Genomic DNA, 17,320 nt, shown 5'->3' on the forward strand with positions numbered 1-17,320 from the left:
CCAGCTGCAGTGCCCGCACCTGGTGCTGAAGAGAGGCCGCGTCGTCCTTGTGTATTTAAGCAACAGGACACCGCAGGCAGAGGAGGGAGGAGGGTGAATGCAATGGGTTTGTTGAGGTCTCTTGGTTCGCTCCCACATGTTATCAATATGGCGTTGCACTCAAGGGTTGCACCTGCAATACAGCCACAAAAAACATCCAAGCAGGCTAACGCACCTGGCTGCTGCTTGCGTCAGTGCCCAGCAGCGTGCCGCTGCGTGTTCGCATTGCCTCCGCCTCCAGTGCCGCACGCCTCAGGCCTGTTGTTGCAAAGATGACAAGGCGGTCGTGATGTGTGTGCCTTGGCGTACTCCAAAAGCATCGATGACTTGCCCACCACCACGCGAACACACGCAGCCCAGGTATGCCAGGAATATATGGTGCGTGCGGCGCTGTGCAGTATCGCAGCGCACCTATGAGCTCTGCAGTCTTGCCGTCCAGCTGGTCCTCCAGCAGGCGCTGGTGCTTGTCGTAGGCTTCAAGCTCCTCCTGCGGGCGGTGCCAAAGGGTCAACGGCAAGCACGGGGCCAGAGCCGCAGTTGAGGATTTGATAGGTGCACGCCGCCGGCCATCTCATACGTCGTTGCGCGACGGTTTACATCCACCAAGCCCTGATCTGCCAAGGTGCAAGCTTCGGCCCTCGGCCAGCCCCCGCCGACCTGCAGCGTCATGATCTGCTCGTCCCTCTCGTTAAGGCGCGCCGTCAGGGCGATCATGATGTCCCGCTGCTTCAGCAGCAGCTGCTTGTAGCGGTCAACCTGGAGTGATATGTGTTGGTTTGTGGTCACACGTTGCATGATCCCTTGGCCACACTCACCATGTCGCCCTTGGCCTGGTGCAACGGAACGCCTCATGCGCTGCTATGCTCACACCTGAGATGTTCTTACGCCACATGACAATCAACCCCACCCCATCAAACTCCCCAGCTGCGTATCACCTGCGCCAGGTCCTCCTCAAACAGCTGCCGCTCTGCCTCTAGCTCCCGCAGGCGACTCTCATACTCCCCGCGGATGCGCTTGTGCTCCTGCGCGTGAGGCGCAGGTCGCATGGGAATGAGGGCTTTGGAAGCAATGTTGGCGGACGCGCTTGCCAAACCAACTTGGGAAGAGTGCCCCAAGTACCAAGACCGACACAGAACCAGGATTGCTGCTGCTTCAAGCCGGCTGTTTGTTCCTCACACCTTGGCCAGTAGCGTTCTGAAGGTAGGCGAGTCCTCGGGCTTGGTGCCTCCGATGAGCAGCTGCCCCTGCATCGATGCAATCTTAGCCTCCAGCTGCCGTTTCTCCTCCTGAAGGTCAGTGGGCAAGTGGTGGTGATGAGCACCAGGCTTGACGCAAAACCCCCGTGTGTCAGACTCATGCAGGGCCATCGGGGAGAGGAACAGGGCTCGTCGCCCTGCGGCACTGACTGCATCACGTGTTGACTCCAGTTCTACAATACTGCTGTGCATCCAGTCGCAGCCGGCTGTACCCCTCCAAACACTTGAGACACACCGTGTGACCATGTTGGCCCAGCCGCACTCACCTTCTCCCTCATGAACTCCCTGCTGCGCGCCTCCAGCACCTTGAGCACCTCCAGCTTCTCATTCTCCGCCTGGCGCTTCTGCTCCTCAACCTGAGGAATGGGACGAGGCGCGAGGGCTGCTCAGGGAGTGGCGCCTCGACGCATGCATTTCTCAGACACCAACACACCATGAAAGCTTGAGGCAGGGGCCAGTCACCCGAAACCTACATCACCACCTATCCACCAGGACACACCTCGAGCAGCCTTCTTTTGTCCACAAGCTCCTTGCTGCGGCGCTGCAGCTCGGCCCTTAGCTTGCGCAATTCCCGCTCGTACCTGGTGAGACGGCAACGCAAGAGAAAGGTGGGGCCAGGGTTTCGGGTCGAGGGTGCAGCGTGCATGGCAGCGGCGTTGACGGGGATCGGGGCTGGCAGCAAGTTGTTGGCTCGATGCAACTTGCCCCTGCGGCCGGGAGGGCGCCCTCACTTGCGCAGCAGTGTCCTCTGGTCCAGGTCCTCATTGACCACCGCCTGGTTCTTGATGTTCTTGGCCCTGGGGGGGCGGACGATGGGGAGAGAGAGGGTGACAGGCAGCAGGCAGCATGCAGCGAGATGGGCGAGATTGTTTCTAAAATGTTGTAAATTATGTTTGCTCGATCGCAATCAACACAGGCCTCATGTCGTGCGCCAGGCAATGCGAAGCCAAAGCTGAGTGCCGACTGAACAGCACGCAGCAGCCAGAACCGGCGCGGCGGGCAGAGATGCAGGCGAGTTGAGCAGGCGCCAGAATCAGCCAGGTGCACCTGTTGGCAAACTTGAGCGTCGACAGGCTCTCCGCAAACGCCTCCAGCGCGGGGGAGACCATGCACATCATGGTGGTCTTACAGTTGCCCCCCAGGCTGTCCTCCAGGATGCGCGTGAGCTTGGAGTCGCGGTAGGGGATGTGCTGCCGGTCCTTGCGGTCGGTCAGAGCAGCAATCACGTTGCCTGCGCGGTGGGGTGGGGTGGTGAGGGGATTCTCAGCGTAAAGCCCCGCGCGCCCCACATGCTGGAGGCTTGCAGCAGCACAAGCAGGCCCAGTGCGGCCGGCAGCGTTGTGGGACTGGTCACCAGAGTGATGCTGCCGCTAGGCCGCGCACCCAGGGCTGAGAGCGAGGCGTTGATCTTCTTTGACTCCTCCAGGCGCTTGCCGGTCGCCCCGGTGATGTGCACCCTCTCACTCCCTGCCAGGTCCACCAGGTTCAGCTTGCCCACCTTGGGAGGGAGGGGGGTGCGCGGAAGGTGCAAAGTTTGTTTTCAGAAGCAGCAACCCGCCAGGTTGCGGGACCGCTCCCGGGAAAGCTCAAGAACGGTGCAGGCCCATCTCGAGGGCATCGACCCCGCATGAACGCTTGAGGAAGGGTAAGGCTCCTCACCCTGATGCTCTGCTGCGTGCTGAGAGCTGACGACGAGCCGCCCCTGCCAGCCGCCCAGGCAGGCGGCCGCCCCATGAGGGCGTCTATCGCGAAAGTGAGCAGCGGAGGGTAGGTGATGTCACGTCAGCTGGGGTGGACACGTGAGGCACCTGGCCTAGAGTGGAGCCCCTACCAGGCACACCATAGATCAAAACCAAGGGCCCCAACGCAGGTGTCAAGTTCGGCCACCCACCGGGCGACGAGGCCTCCGTGTCAGTGCCGGAGCACTTCTCCACGATGATGATGCACACTGCGTGAGACCGCGACGACACCTCGTTCATCTTGGTCGCACCCGTCGCACGCTGTAAATGGTGCGGACGTGTGTGTGTGTGTGTGTGTGTGTGTGTGTGTGTGTGTGTGTGTGTGTGTGTGTGTGTGTGTGTGAGCGTGCGCGCGCGCACGCATGCGCGCTTACAAGTGCAGGCTTTCGGCGAGACATGACTTCGGCCCGACATGTACACAGCGTGAGACCTCTTAGCTGAGAGGCTTCACAATCAATCTGCACAATCGGAAGCGCCAACGCATCACAGCCGCCTACTGTACACAGACCATCCCAGATCAGAATGCAGCATCCCGCACCTGCTCAGCGCCACGCATCATGAGCTCGTACACCTCCCGGGGCGACCGCACCACCCACTCGCTCAAACCATCGACGAAAACGCCGCGGCGTCGGTCCTCCCTGCACAGGTGTTGGTGCACATGCATCAAGGCATGCATGAGCAAACCGCCCAGCGTAAGAAGACAACACAGCTAGCTTCTGTCAGTGGCGAGCATGCACTGTCTTCTACCATCCCAGCCGTGTCTCTGCGACCCACCTGATGACAAGGTTTGTCCTGTCGGGCTTGAGCAGGTCGCTGATGACCTCATTGTAGATCTGGAGGTAGCTCAGGCGCACCAGGTACCTGCAGGGCGGGTTGTGCGATTGATTATGGGCCCGATGCAGCTAATCAGGCCGTGTGCGGCTGGCCTTCCAGTGATCAACGGTGGGCTCGAAGGAGTAAACCCTTTCTGCCTGAATTTGTGGAGTCGCATCAGCTTGACATGCTTGCTGAGTGGTCAGCACACAATACATGCCAGCTGCGTCAACACAGAGTCGCCCCACGTCCGCACCTGCTGCTGGGCTCTGGGTCATTCTGGATTTGGCAGAAGATGTCCTCAATGCTGCGCGGGATGATGCCCCTCAGGGGCCCCTCCAGGTCCCCTGGCAAAACACGGGGCGCAGCAGCGGCAAGGTGGGCCACAAGCATGTCAGACAGATGACACCACACATGCGTGCTTCCGTGCATGAGCCATGCAGCTGCTGTGTGCCCCTGCAAATCGCCTTGCACAGTGCCTACTTTTGGTGAACGTGCTGTTTGGCAAAGTGGTACAGTGGCACCCCTGCTGCGGCTGGCAAGGCCATTGCGGATGGAGAGCAGGCTGGGGCATCCACCTGCCACCCCCTCATCCTCCCTGACACGGGCCGCACCCTCCATGGTGTACGTCTTGCCAGTACCGGTCTGGCCGTAGGCGATGATCGCCGCATTGTAGCCCTGAAGGTAGAGGTACAGCGGCGCAGCGACAAACCGCAGTCGTCAGTGTGCCATGGCATATGCATGCTCGATTGCTGGTTGGCTGGTGGCGCCTCGACCCAGGCACACGGGCACCATCCCCCAGGAGTGAGCTTGCGCACACCTGCAGAGTGGAATGGACCAGCTGGCGTGCAGACTGGTTGTACACGTCCTCCTGGCTGCTGTCCTGGTCGTACACGTGGTCAAACGTGAACCTAGGGGCGCGTTCGGGTGCAGGCCGGCAGCGGCGGCAGGGCGTCTGTCATGAGGCAAGGGTGCACCACCAACTGGAATTAGGTGACCCCAAGGACGACCGCCCATCCCGTGCAATGCACGGTGTTTTGCTGCACGCCCACCCTGCCCCACTTACGAGGTACTGCATACGCCTCAGCACATGGTGAACCCCGCGCTTAAGGCGGCCCTGATGTCAACCCATCCTTTCCCTGCAACCCCCCTCCTCCCCCGCACCTGTAGGTAGCGTACAGCATGCCGTCTGACGCAGTAGACCCGCTCATGGCCGCCTGTAAGTTTTCGCTGATTGTCACCAGCCGGTGGTTCGGCGGCTCCACCAGCACAGTGCACTGTTTGTGCCGGCAAGGCAGCGGGTGCGCGCGCAGTTGTAGGGTTCAGCGGGATCGTAGTGCGGGCTAGGACACACCGTCCAGGTGTGCTCTGCCGCCACATGCAGCACATATTGCACGCGCCGCAATGGGTGTGTGTTCCAGTTGCACAGGGGATGGGGCAGCCGTCCCACCTCATACGGCCTGAAGCCTCGCAGCTCGCGGGGCAGCGGCGGGCGCACGCGCACGACGACCTTCAGGGAGGGCCGGACAGTCAGTGTGCATCAGGTGAGAGGGCCAAGATCTTAGCCACAACCGCGCTCTGGTGGATTGGTGTTTCTGAAACACATACAACTGTTGGCTCCACCTCATGTGAGGGGGGTCACTGCGGCTGCTGAGGCTCCTGCCGACCAAAATGAAGTGCTGCAGGCACGCACAACTGCGCATTCCGGCTGCCGCATGAAGTCCCTGAGCAGCGAAGCTGCTCTATGCTGTGTATCGCAAGATTTGGAAAGGTTCACAGCAGCAGACTGCCGCCTCATGCTGCCATGCTGCCTGAAGGGGGCTGGTGTATTCCCTGGCACCCCTGCACTGCCGGCACACCGCACTGCATGCGCTTGGCGGCGCCAACCCATGCACGGCCGTTCTAGCCGCAGCGGCTCATGCCTTGAAATTGTCATCCGACGGTGACGATGGCCAGTCCTCCTCGCCTTCCTGCTGCACCATGTGGTGCTCGCTCCCGCCTCCATCAGAGCGGCCGGGGTGCATGATGAGCGCCTCGAGGTGCTGCAGTTGAGGGTTGAAGGCCATGGCAATGCGTACGGCGCCTAAGAGCACCCCTATGTGTGTTTATTTTGCACGGCGCCAAAGCGCCCTCGCTTCAGGCCCGTGAGCGAGGCAAGGGCGGTCAACCAAAGCGTGGAGGACGTTCGCAAAAACGGCGGCCGCACGCGTGGAGACGTGCATAAACTGGTTTATATACGTGTATCGATTGTGAAGGTGGCGATCCGTGCAGCTTCGCTGTCGTGTTGATGATGCTGGTGCTGCTGCTGCTGCTGTTGCTGCTGCTGTTGGTGATGCAAAAAGTGGCCACACCCATCTTAACCGGGACCATGAGCGTCATCAAGCAAGATCGTAATTTCAATCAGTTTAAAACATCACAATGTCGTGTGTGCTGAGCCTAGAGTGATCTGATCAGATCGGGATTACCGTGGCACCCACAAGCAAAGGAGATTGTAATAGATATTACGCAACTTGAAACTTCCTGAACCGGGGGAGGCCAGCCTGCGGCCTGAGGGGGACCAATGGCACAAGTAGGAGGCCCTCCAGCCCCTCCACACAGCAGGGCACCGTGAGTGAAGGCCTTTCTGGTTTTATTTGTCGGGTGTACATGGCGAGCACGTTCAGGGCCAAGCAAACGTCCGCTCGGCGGCTCGGCGTGTACTTTGCGCCCACCGGGCCTGGCCTGGTCATCCTGCTGCCACTGTTGGCTCATTAGGAGCGGGTGGACCAGCTACCAACAAGTGCCCATGATCCAACTCGAACCGCTGACTGCGCCCTGTGCGCAGAGCCGTGCCCGTAGCATCCAAAACGCATGCAAAGCAGCAGCGGCCGGGCGGGAGCGGCCATGGGCAAGTGAGCGAAGCGGTGGCTGCAACGTGCGTTGCCCTCTGCATTGCTGCAATGATTGGCGGCATGCGACTGCCCATGCTGCCTGCTGCTTGATGCAGCACAAGCGGGCACGTTCTGCCCCAGACATCTGTTGTGAACATTGCTCCGTGTGCTGGCCTCGACCCGTGCCACCGCCCCAGCAGCGGCCGCGGCCACCTGGGGGAGGCGGAGGCGGCAGCGGCAGCAAACAAGGGGCGGAAGGAGCAGTGGCGGCGGTGGCGGGGCGTCCGAACGAGCTAGAATCGCGGTTGCGGCGGGACACGCCATTTATCTGCAACATCAGGTTCAAGAACGACCTGCCTGAAATTCCCGCGGGTGAGAGGGCGGTGCGTGGTTGAGAGGGCAGTTGAGGAGGAAGGCATGGGCCCTATTGTGCAGCAGAGGCATCCCCACACTTACAGCCTACTAATACTGCCAGCGCTTTGCGAACGCTCTGCCTGCTTGTCTGACACGTCAGACCCCAAGCTGCTGCTGACGCGCCCGGAGCCAGAGGCGCTGGGCGCGTTCTCGGTGACGTCACTGGAGCGCCAGACGTTGCGAGACCTGCTGCTGCCGGCTGACCTGGGGATACCCGTCACGCCGCTTAATGCGGATCGCTACACCGCGCCTGCAGACGTAAGCGGCTGCTGCGCATGTCGCAGTCTTGCAGGCGGCGCAGAGGGGGCGGGGCATGCGGCAAGGAAGCTGCGTCTGTGCTGACTGCATGCCTGTGTATGCTGACGGGTTTGCACAACGGCTGAAGAACCCGCCGCTGTTGCCTGGCCCATGCACACAGGGGCAGCAAGTGGCGTTGGACCCCCGGGATGCGGCGCTGCTGCAGGTGGGCATTTGCGTCCGTGTGACGAGGCTTGCTGCTGCATCGTTCACCGTGCAGCCGACGCACTCCTGTGGGGCGCCTGTCGCAATGAGTATGCGCGACGCCGCTCTGTTGTGCACGCTTCGGCCCCGCTCTGTGCGCAGGGCGAAATCCGGATGCCGGGGCAAGGGCCGTCGCCAGCAAAGCCCAAGCGGTTTGCTGGAAAGGCTGTGGAGGTGGGTGGGGTGCTGCATGAGGCTGCCTCCCAACAGGTGGTGGACGTATGAGCGGGTTTTGAAGGCGTCTAGCGCATGCACTATAACCACCACGGGCCCTGGCATGCGTTGAAGTGCCCTTGCACATCATTCTACACCTTTCACTCTCCGCATCCTACAGCGGCGCGTCGGCCCTAGCTCTGCCAACCTGCGGTGGTCAAAACAAACATCCCTGCCTAACTGACCCAACACAACAACTAAAGGTGTCATGGCTGATGCGGACAACCTACATTTCTGCAGCAGACCAGGAAGCGGCAGGGGGTGTGGCGGCGCGGCGGGCAGCAGCGGCGGCGCAGGCGGCGGCGGATGACGAATGGCGGACACGGGACGGGCAGATCAGGGAGATTGAGGTGGGCAAGCTGATGAGTGGTTCGAGGTAGAGGCTCGATGCCACACATGGACAGCTGAGGGCCAGTCACCACCAGCTTGCCCCCCGTTTGCACACATCTTTTTATCATGACTGGATGTTTCAGTGACAAGGCAGCGCCAAAATTTACGTCGCCTGCCCCGCACCCGCCCCTGTCCTCCAGGCCTCCTTTGCAGCAGCGCAGCAGCCAATCCTGCAGCACCCCCGCAAGCGTGGGGTGGTGGCCACAGAGGTGCTGCCCGTACTGCCAGACCTGGAGCGGTGGCCCCACAAGTACATCCAGGTACAACATTGAACTGCAGGCTGCCACGACAGGCCGCGTATGCGTTTTGCATGTCCCCCAACAGGGCACATGAACGCCTTTGTTCAAGGGGGGGGGCGCCTTTGATCAAGAACGCACACACACACTCCCTCTCTCTTTCTCTGACTTGCACGCACCACCAAAACAGAGCGCTGCATGCACACGCACCACCAAATCAGAGCGCTGCATGCACATACGTAATCGTGTAACGCTTGTGCGCCCGGCATGCCACACGCTCAACCTCTCGTCATCCCCAAGGTCCTGTTTGACGAGGAGCCCACCACGGACGGCGCCCTGGCCTCAGTCCCTGACCCCAAGCTGCGGCGCGCCCTGGCGGACAGGACCATGCTCAAGTCGTACAACCTGGCGCAGGGCGAGGGCGCCGCGCAGGTGCCTGCGCTGGCGCTACTGGTGCCATTGGCTGGCCTGAAGGTGCGGCCTGGCGATTGGGGCACATGTTTTGGGGTTGGCTACTCTGCTGGCGCTCTACCGCAGATACCACACGCCAAGACCGTCACGCGGCGCGCTGATGCCACTGCCACGCACCGCCGCTGTGGTTTGCCTTTGCGATGGGAAGAGTACTCGTGAGTGTCAGGCGTCCATTGTCCCTCTCCTAGCGGCGGCCTTGACCCCCTCTCGCAGGCAGCGCGCGCGGGTGACGCGGCAGGGCTGCCAGCGGAGCAGGAGGCGGAGGAGCTTGAGGGTGACTACATGTGGGACCAGGAGTACGCCTGGAACCAGCTGGTAGGCGGCGCCGGGGCTGCTGCCGTGATGCCATAGCGCGGTCACGGATTGCTGCCATTCTGCAGCCGCATGTTGGGTCTCTGTGGATGGCACTGCTGCCTGGGGCTGGCAGTGACCATGCTCGGCCTACGCAGCGATGCTGCTGCCATCTGGCCCGTGTTGACCTCCTCACAAGCCCATGCCCGCCCGTTGACCGGCCCTGCAGCGGCGACCAGGGGAGGCCAATCAGGAGGAGGAGGCGCAGGTGAACATGCATTTTGTGCGGCGCCTCCGCTGTTGTCAGAGTCGAAGCTTTATTGTACACAGGGCAAGCCCACAAGGTCCTGCATCGTGCTCAAGTTTCACGTTGCCACCGTGATCGCGTTCCTCCACAGCCACACCTGCCGTATGAATCAGCAACGCCCTACTCACAATCGATGCCCATGCAATCTCAGCCACCCAACCTGCATTCCGTCTTCCTTTGACTAGGACTCTTACCTGCTGCGCCGTGAGGACGACAAGGTCACCTACTCACTCTTTGCAACAAAGGTCAGGGGCTAGCTGCAGTGGGCCACCTCAAACTGGCACTTCAACACCCCTGTGCGCACATGCCTCGCGTTTCGTCTGTGACTATTGCATCGAAGTTTGAATAATGAAAGCAATGTCACCAACTTGACGCTGTTGATGGCATAAACACCACATCACTCTCTTCTCCGCCGTACACTTGTCTGCTTTCCAACTCTCCTCTCTGCCAGCTGCGCTGCCGCAAGCGCAAGCGCAAGGCGGAGGACGACCCCATCCCCGCCAAGGTGGCCATCATGCACCGCGAGCTCACGTGAGTAGGGGTAGCGTTTTGCTTCATCGGCTGCCACGTCAATTGCTTTGGCACGGCAGCATTGATAACGCGTGGGCTTGATGGCCACGTGCGGGCAGCTGGCGCATGCGAAGCGCCCGTCTGGACATCTGCGTGCAACCAGCCATGTCCGTCATCCATCGCCACCCCGTCAACAAAACCCCGATACTCGCTCACGCTACAACCATCAACCCTTTGCTCCTGCAGGGAAGCGGAGGAGGCTGAGAACCTTGAGCGGCGGCACCCCGACGTCCCAGATGGTGACTCGGATTAGCGCCCGTGGCCCCCGTGCTAGGTCCCATGGCCTGGCTTGTGCAACCCCAAGCTTGTCATCGGGGGTCCAAGGGGAGCTGTTGCCCAGCGGGCAGTGCATTGTGTGCCGCAGTGTTCTTCCTCTGTATTTTTGGGTCGAAAATAAAATGGTATCATGACATGATTTATTTTCAACCAAGTCAACCAATTCTCTGGTACACCTGGTTGGGGCGATGTCGCACAATCCAGGTGTAATCGTACATTGGAATGTCCAAGCTGCAGGCACCCTTACCCAAATTTACACAAGCAGTCCAGTGACACTCTGCAGGCGCAAGCGCAAAATATGGGTCTGCTGGGGCGCCACCTTTTGAATTCAACACGCACTCACTGACAGGGCATTGTACTGCCTGCCACCGGAGGTAAGAAGCTATCGTCCCAGCAGTGAACTGCTACAGCTTCCCTCATCAAACCTATTACGTATATCAGCGCACAGCGCGGTCAAATTGTCATCGCTACCTCCTGCAGGCCATGAACAGGCTCATGCACCCTCGTCAGAGCCGCCAGTGCTGTCGTCCCCCTCTCTATCGCTGCTGCGTGGCAGCATGCCAGGGTCAGCAGTGGCATGGGACCAGCAGAGGCTGCCGCCACGTGGTGTCCCGCACGCCGCTGCTACACTACAGAATGGGCGGGGGCATAGAGCTCCTTGCTGTGGCCGTTTGCCGCTGCTGCGCGCATGGCAGCGCTGCCGTGCTGATTTGAGGCTGAAAGGCGCGGCTCCAGCTCAGCAACCAAAACAGGCTGCTGCTGCTGCTGCTACAGTCTTCCCCCGCTACAGCGAACCCCGCCATAGCAAAAACCCTGCCGACAGCGAACGCCGCCGCTCCCCCCAATATCAGCAGATGCCCAATTCCACTTTTTGTGATAGCGAACAAGCCGGCTATGGCGAACGTGCCGCCGACCCCCGATGAATTCACTGTAGCGAGGGAAGACTGTACTGCTGCTGCTGCTGCTGCTGCTGTAGCTGCTACCCCTGCTGAGAGGTACACCCACCACTATGCAGGCTGTCACATGCGTCATTTTATGCTGTACTTCCGTTCGCGTTGAGCTCTGCAGCACACTGTAACCTAAGGAATGGCCACCAAGGTCAGCATGGTTCAACTTCCATGCGCTGCGCAAAGACGCTGAGCTGCGGTACTGGCCAAGTTGCTCAATGCAGATCACATGGGCACGCTGCGCACTGGTTGGGGACTGATCAAATAGTGCATTGGATCACACGCGAGGCTGGAGGTCAAGGCAGAATGACGCAACAGACACTGCTTCAAATCACGTTTCATGATGCCCAGTTGCGCTGCAGGGTGCCAAGCAGCTAACATACATCCCTCTCTCTGCTTTTGACCCTGCAGCTGCCGCAAGGCTCACGCAGCACCCGGCACCCCCGCCCGCGGTATTGCACCGTCAGCGGCGTCAGTTGTATCCGCCTCGCTGGCGCCCACAAGACCAGTGGGTGCAGCGCCGGCTGCGGGGCTGCCTTCCGGGAGGAACTCCAGCCGCATGGGCAGCCAGGCCCGCGCTGCTGCGGGCAGCCAGAGGATGACGTTTGCGAACCAGCTATTGGTCTTGGGCACGAGGGCATGGGCGATCAGGCTGCGATGTGGAGCAAGGGCAGGAAGCACGCGGGAAGGCTGATGTCGTGGGTGTCACAATTGAACGGGGAATGCACGTATAGGAGCTGTTGTGCACAGGAAATGCAAGAGGACTGCAACAAACACAACCACTGAGCGCTCTGCGCGGCAGGATAATCGCAGACGCTCACGTGCAGCGGCCGTCCTTGAGCCTCTCGCCAGCGATGGTCTTGCCCAGCACCTCGGTGGACTCTGTGGTGAGGTCACACCCCACCTGCAGGACGGTTGGCTTCCTGTTGCCAGTCTGGTTTGCAGGGAGAAGGACAGGGCGCATCGAACCGTCTGTACATGTGGTGCGTCTCGCTTGTATCACAGGGCCACAGCACGCTGCGGAAAGCGTTCGTGCCTGCTGCTACCCCAGGATGCCACAGCAATGGCCAGCTTCCCTGCCCTCCTCGTCTTCAACCCCCTCCCACCTGTGCCAGAAACTCGGACACAAACTCCAGCGACACCTCCCCCGAGTCAGCGTCAACTATACCCTGGGTACCAAGCAGGCGGCGTGTATGTGGGGTGGGAGGCAGGGTATGGTTATCTTGGTGTGTGTGTGTGTGTGTGTGTGTGTGTGTGTGTGTGTGTAAAAGGAGCGGATGCAATTTGCCTCATGGGTGATCAACATGGTGTTATAATGTGGGTATGTGAGAAGAGGTGGGCAGACGAAAAAATTGAGGGGGCCAAAGCATCGCGCACTTTTGTCGACACATGTGCGAGCGCATGTGTGCGCCTGCACATGTGTGCCCACGTGCGTGCATGCATGCATGCAACCAGGTAGGGATGTGTGCATGTGTGCACATGCTGAAAAGCTGCGAGATAGCAAGGGAGGAAGTAGCAATAAGGGCTGCCTGCCTGACGGAGCACACCCCACACCCCCAGCTGTGGAAGTGTCACGGTTGCTGCTGGGTCCCGCCCATTCCCTATCCCGCAGTGACGACTCGCCGCCGCCCCGCACCGCGAGCCGCGTTGTGCGTATGGAAATGAAGGGGAAGGTCAGGCCACACATGAACTGGGCGCCCACTTGGAACTCGTCGGGAGGGTCCTTTGTGAAGTCAACGTACAGCAGCCGCCGCCCCGCAGCCAATGCAGCCGCGGCCGCTGCAGGGCTGCTGAGGGCGGTTCCGCTGCCGCTGTGGTTGCGGCCAGCTGGTGCAGCAGAGGCGGCGTCAGCTGCAGGCTGGGCCGTGGCATCCGCGGTTGATGCGCCCTCTGCAGCTGCGGCACCCACGGGGGCAGCGCCCACGAGCCAGGGGTCGCCTGGCAGCAGGAGGCGCGCTGCACCAGGCTGCCAGGCACAAAGCGCGACGCGTTACATGCATGCGCATGAATGTTGTGCATAAGAGTTTGATGTTCACCATTATGAGATTGTAACGTGACTCATCAGCATGCACCTGGACCCCAGCCCTTGTGACTTGTGAAACTGCGAGCCCCGCAGCCCCCAAACATTTGCAAGCTCATACCCCCTCCCCCCGTCCAGCACGCTCGCCCTGGCAGAACAAATGCCGTCATGCAATTGACAGGTCCGGGGACATGCCCATGTCCCACACGGCAGCTGCTCAGCTGTGCTTCACACCTGCCCGGGCCGCCCTGATTTGAACGACATCGAGGGCCAAAAGCTGATGCCCATCTTACAGCGCCGATCCACGTGCATCAGCGCCTGAAAGAGCACCGCCACAGCATGTCCAACCGGGGGGCAGTGTGATGCAAGGTGACGAGTGGCGCCACCTTGTGAGTGCCCGTTCCCACCACACAGCGCACATTCGCCACATGCACAGGAGGACTACGCGATTCCGAGTCCCATGCCGGTTTGCCACCTAAGAGGCTTCGAGCTTCTCTGTGGCCTCTGTCCTGCGCACATGTTTGATGCCGGCGAGGGCCTCAACGGTGCCCAGGATCCAGGGCGCGCTGCCTGCTGCTGTGGTGGTTGAAAGCACGGGCGCTGCACCGCCCCTAGCTGCAGTATCGACCAGCGAGGGTGCTGGTTCAGCTGCGGTGGCGTCCATGGAACCCGCTGCTATATTTACAAATTGTACCCCACTAAGGGCCTTTAAGATAGTGCTGCCCAGGGGTTTGGTGTGGTCTGTGGTGTTTCGCAATCAAAATCAACCTGGAATAGTACGTGTTTATACTCAATTCATGTGTGCGATTGATGAAATGGAGCCTGTCCACGGAGTGGGATCAGATACAGGGTACCGTACCCTGCCAACGTGCTTACAATACAAGTGTGCGTGCGCGACGAGGAGGCATCCCCCAAGAGGTGAGTGTATAAACACGCGCACATCACAACTGCATAGGTATCGGGCAGGCGAAGGTAGTGACAGCAGGGAGCATGGTGATGTCACGCTGTTGCCCTGCGGGCGAATGCAAGGCAGACCTAAAACACCACATCACCCTGTGAGATTTGAGCTGTGATATTGAGCGAGGTGCGATAATGTCGAGCATGTTGATGCCAATGCGGACCGCAGCCACACAGGTGCTGCTGGTCAGGACGAGGCTGTCTAGGGTCAAAGCGATACTGGTGTTGCACAACCCTTGCTACAAGAAGGCCACAATGTGAACCGAGGAATGAAGTCCAGTTGCGCATCCCATACGCCTCATGTCACCGTCATTGATATTGATCTGACACACCACTGGTCCTATGAGTACTAGTACTCATATACATGCGAAATTCAGCTCCCACATTGAGCATAACTCATCGCCTGTGCTACGGTGCGTGCGCGTTGGAAGGTTTTGAGGTGTGAAAGTCATAAGGTACTACACACCCATCCTAGCAACCGTGGCTGAGTGTGGCGGGACGTCAACACCCCTAAAAGTGTCTAGGCATCTCAGCAGGTGTATTCAACAGAAAATCCAGCTTGCCTAAAGGGGGGGTCTCAGTGGCTTGAGCTCCAGCATAACGGCCTCATTCATGTAGAAAAGCTACTAGCTGCCACTCAACCTTACAAACCAACACACACGGCATCGATCAGTGCTGCATAGGTCCTCTAGCCATGCTCCGACGCGCTCTTGCTCACCAGGTATCACCGTGCACGTGGTCCTGGTGTATGCCCTGGCTGGTCGGTGATTGCGGGCAACTGCAATTGCCCCAGTCTTGTTGGTGTCAGCTGCCTGAACCCACCGCCCGACCCTGTCGGGGTGAGTGACTGGCCCCATATGTCACTGTTGCTTTGCACGCATGCCAGGCTGGGGTCGCATGGCAGACGTTTGTGCCAAAGATGTGGGCTGGGGTGGATGCTTTCGGGTACCGGAGCAAACATTCACATTCAATGAAGCCGTCGCCCCATGCTCGATGTTGCATGACCCTGCAGCAAGTGTGGGTGGGCTAACGCGCAGCCCACCGTGCCTCGGCCCTTGTTGCGGTTGCCTGGACGGTATTCTTGAGATGTTTGAGACGCATCAAACCAAGCAAGGGGTTGATGATACAAAAAGAGGCCATGCGCCATTGGTTGCCTATGACAACGTCGAGGACTCAGGCCTCGTGTCAGTGGGCCCCTGCCCGTCCGTAGCCTTGGCTGTCACTGTGCGCGGCGGATTGCCGTTGGTCCAGCATGACGGCCCATCTGCGCCCATTCGCAGCCACATTCAAGCCCACTTCGTGAAATATTTGTGGCTACATCCGTCGATAGATGAGGCGACACATGATAGCCCATCACTGATCACCACGTGACGCGCCTCGGCGGCCCAGGGCTAGCCTTCCTAGGTTTATCTGTGTTCGAAATATTTCACGCATTGTAACGTGCACAGGGCACCCAGCGCGGGACTTTGGGCAGCAGGCGAGGGCAGCGTGAGTGCGTCCTGCCCGCGCTTTTACAGGTGAACCCGCGGCAACCAATGGGAGATGCACATCAGGGTATCACTGCGCCCGCCTCACATAGCAGCCGCGGCCTGCGAGCATTGGCGAACGCCCCTGACAGCACAGGCGGCGCTCGTGCCTAGGGTGTGCAAGCGCATGAAGCTCATCCTAGCACAGGGCCCGGCAGCTTGTGCTTCTTGAAGCTGTCCCCACACTGAGACATGCAAGCCCCCCGCTCCAGCAGATTTGCGGAAGCCGACCGAGGGCTTGCGGTGGCGGCGGAGCGCCTGGCGACCGCTGCCGTGCCCCAAATTGGGCCCGGTCTTGACATCAACTCACGCAGGAGACTGTAGGTAAAGCCCCCGTCAAACGAGGTGCATGCGCGCTCGCGTTTGTATGTTGGGTTACATTGCCCAGCCAATGGCACGCTGCTCTGCACTCAACGGTGCGGCCTGGCTGAGGGGGTAGATGCGCAGCTGCTAGGACGTTGTACTGACAATCAGGCCTGCGATGCGCAACGAGCAGTCAGACTTGCCATGCCCCTTGCGTTGCGGCCAAGAGTGCAAATGTCGCTAGCACCACACCCACTGTGCGGCCCATCTGGCGGCGTCACTTGCGTGGCGCGCAGGTGGCATGTCAGTAGTGGTGGAGCAGCAGAGCCACCCCGTGACTATGACGTCACTCAGGAGCGTCCCAGAGGCAGGTGCAGCCGCCCAGCAAGTGCCGCTCAAGGCGACGTGGGCTGGACCGGCGGACGCTAGCGCAGCAACTGTAGACGTGGCCGCAGGGGGTGGCGCGCCCTACCCGCCCTCCAGCCTGCCCCACCTCAGCTTTGCCCACGAGCAGCGCATGCTCAAGTCCGAGGTGAGATGACACCACCAGCTCACGCCCCTTCGAATCAAAGGGGCTGGCGTGGCCAGGCTTGCAGTGGCGCTGGCCCAGCTACACCTGGTCGCTCGGTCACGGCTGCACCCCGGCGGTCGTCCAATGGGCCGCCTCCGCGCACTGGAAAGGCTGTCCCCCTGGCCGTTCATCGGCCATACATGCAGGCGCCTGCATAGCTCAACACGCTCATCTACGTGCTCGTCTGCCTGGCTGCCTTGGCCCTGATCCCGGGTGCCGCGCCCCCCTCCTGCTGCCCCCCGCGCTCCCAGGACGTGCTGTTTGTGAACCAGGTGGAGCCGGCCCCCGGCCGATGCCACTCGCTGTTCATGGTGTGCGACGGCCACCAGGGCGTGGGCGCGGCGCAGCACGTGGTGCAGTGCCTGCCCTGGATACTGGACCGCACACTGCCCAGCGAGCTGCCAGACTGGGCCAACGCCGCAGGTGCGCGCGCGCAGAGCCCAGCGCAATCTGTCGTCCTATTCCCCGGCTGCCTAGTGACCCAAAGTACTTTGCGGGCAGTCGTTTCTCTTGGCCGCGTGTTTTCATGCGCGCACCACCTGCGGCTGGGCTAGCGCCTCACGCGTGCATTATACTGATCCCTCTGTCCCCCCCCCCCCCCCCCCCCCCC

At 60.7% G+C, this 17,320-nt stretch overlaps 3 protein-coding genes across 3 annotated transcripts in view; 2 read left to right on the forward strand and 1 right to left on the reverse strand.

Annotated features, from left to right (window-relative positions):
• Nucleotides 1–205: 205 nt before the first annotated feature.
• Nucleotides 206–5,058, reverse strand: MNEG_0281 (Osmotic avoidance abnormal protein 3; the record flags this gene model as incomplete). The annotated part of the gene is made up of 18 exons (XM_014051231.1): nt 206–297; nt 451–526; nt 697–795; nt 975–1,061; nt 1,218–1,325; nt 1,562–1,651; nt 1,795–1,876; nt 2,027–2,092; nt 2,343–2,526; nt 2,679–2,793; nt 2,955–3,037; nt 3,187–3,295; nt 3,573–3,672; nt 3,809–3,895; nt 4,104–4,194; nt 4,426–4,525; nt 4,668–4,758; nt 5,012–5,058. 18 exons carry the CDS (start codon nt 5,056–5,058, stop codon nt 206–208), a joined length of 1,707 nt encoding a protein of 568 aa, XP_013906685.1.
• Nucleotides 5,059–8,738: 3,680 nt separating this feature from the next.
• Nucleotides 8,739–10,363, forward strand: MNEG_0282 (hypothetical protein; the record flags this gene model as incomplete). Its single annotated transcript, XM_014051232.1, has 6 exons — nt 8,739–8,945; nt 9,156–9,257; nt 9,463–9,501; nt 9,726–9,785; nt 9,992–10,071; nt 10,297–10,363. The coding sequence occupies 6 exons, from the start codon at nt 8,739–8,741 to the stop codon at nt 10,361–10,363; spliced, it is 555 nt and encodes a 184-aa protein (XP_013906686.1).
• Nucleotides 10,364–16,656: 6,293 nt separating this feature from the next.
• MNEG_0283 (hypothetical protein) overlaps nt 16,657–17,320 on the forward strand; it is a gene marked incomplete at both ends in the record, with an annotated part of 4,818 nt that continues 4,154 nt past the window's right edge. Inside the window, 2 exons of the mRNA XM_014051233.1 lie at nt 16,657–16,671; nt 16,962–17,133. Coding sequence (XP_013906687.1) covers nt 16,657–16,671; nt 16,962–17,133 — 187 coding nt within the window. The remainder of the gene's footprint in view (nt 16,672–16,961; nt 17,134–17,320) is intronic.

Source organism: Monoraphidium neglectum (assembly GCF_000611645.1).
Source record: "Monoraphidium neglectum strain SAG 48.87 unplaced genomic scaffold scaffold00020, whole genome shotgun sequence".
NCBI classification, from domain to species: domain Eukaryota; kingdom Viridiplantae; phylum Chlorophyta; class Chlorophyceae; order Sphaeropleales; family Selenastraceae; genus Monoraphidium; species Monoraphidium neglectum.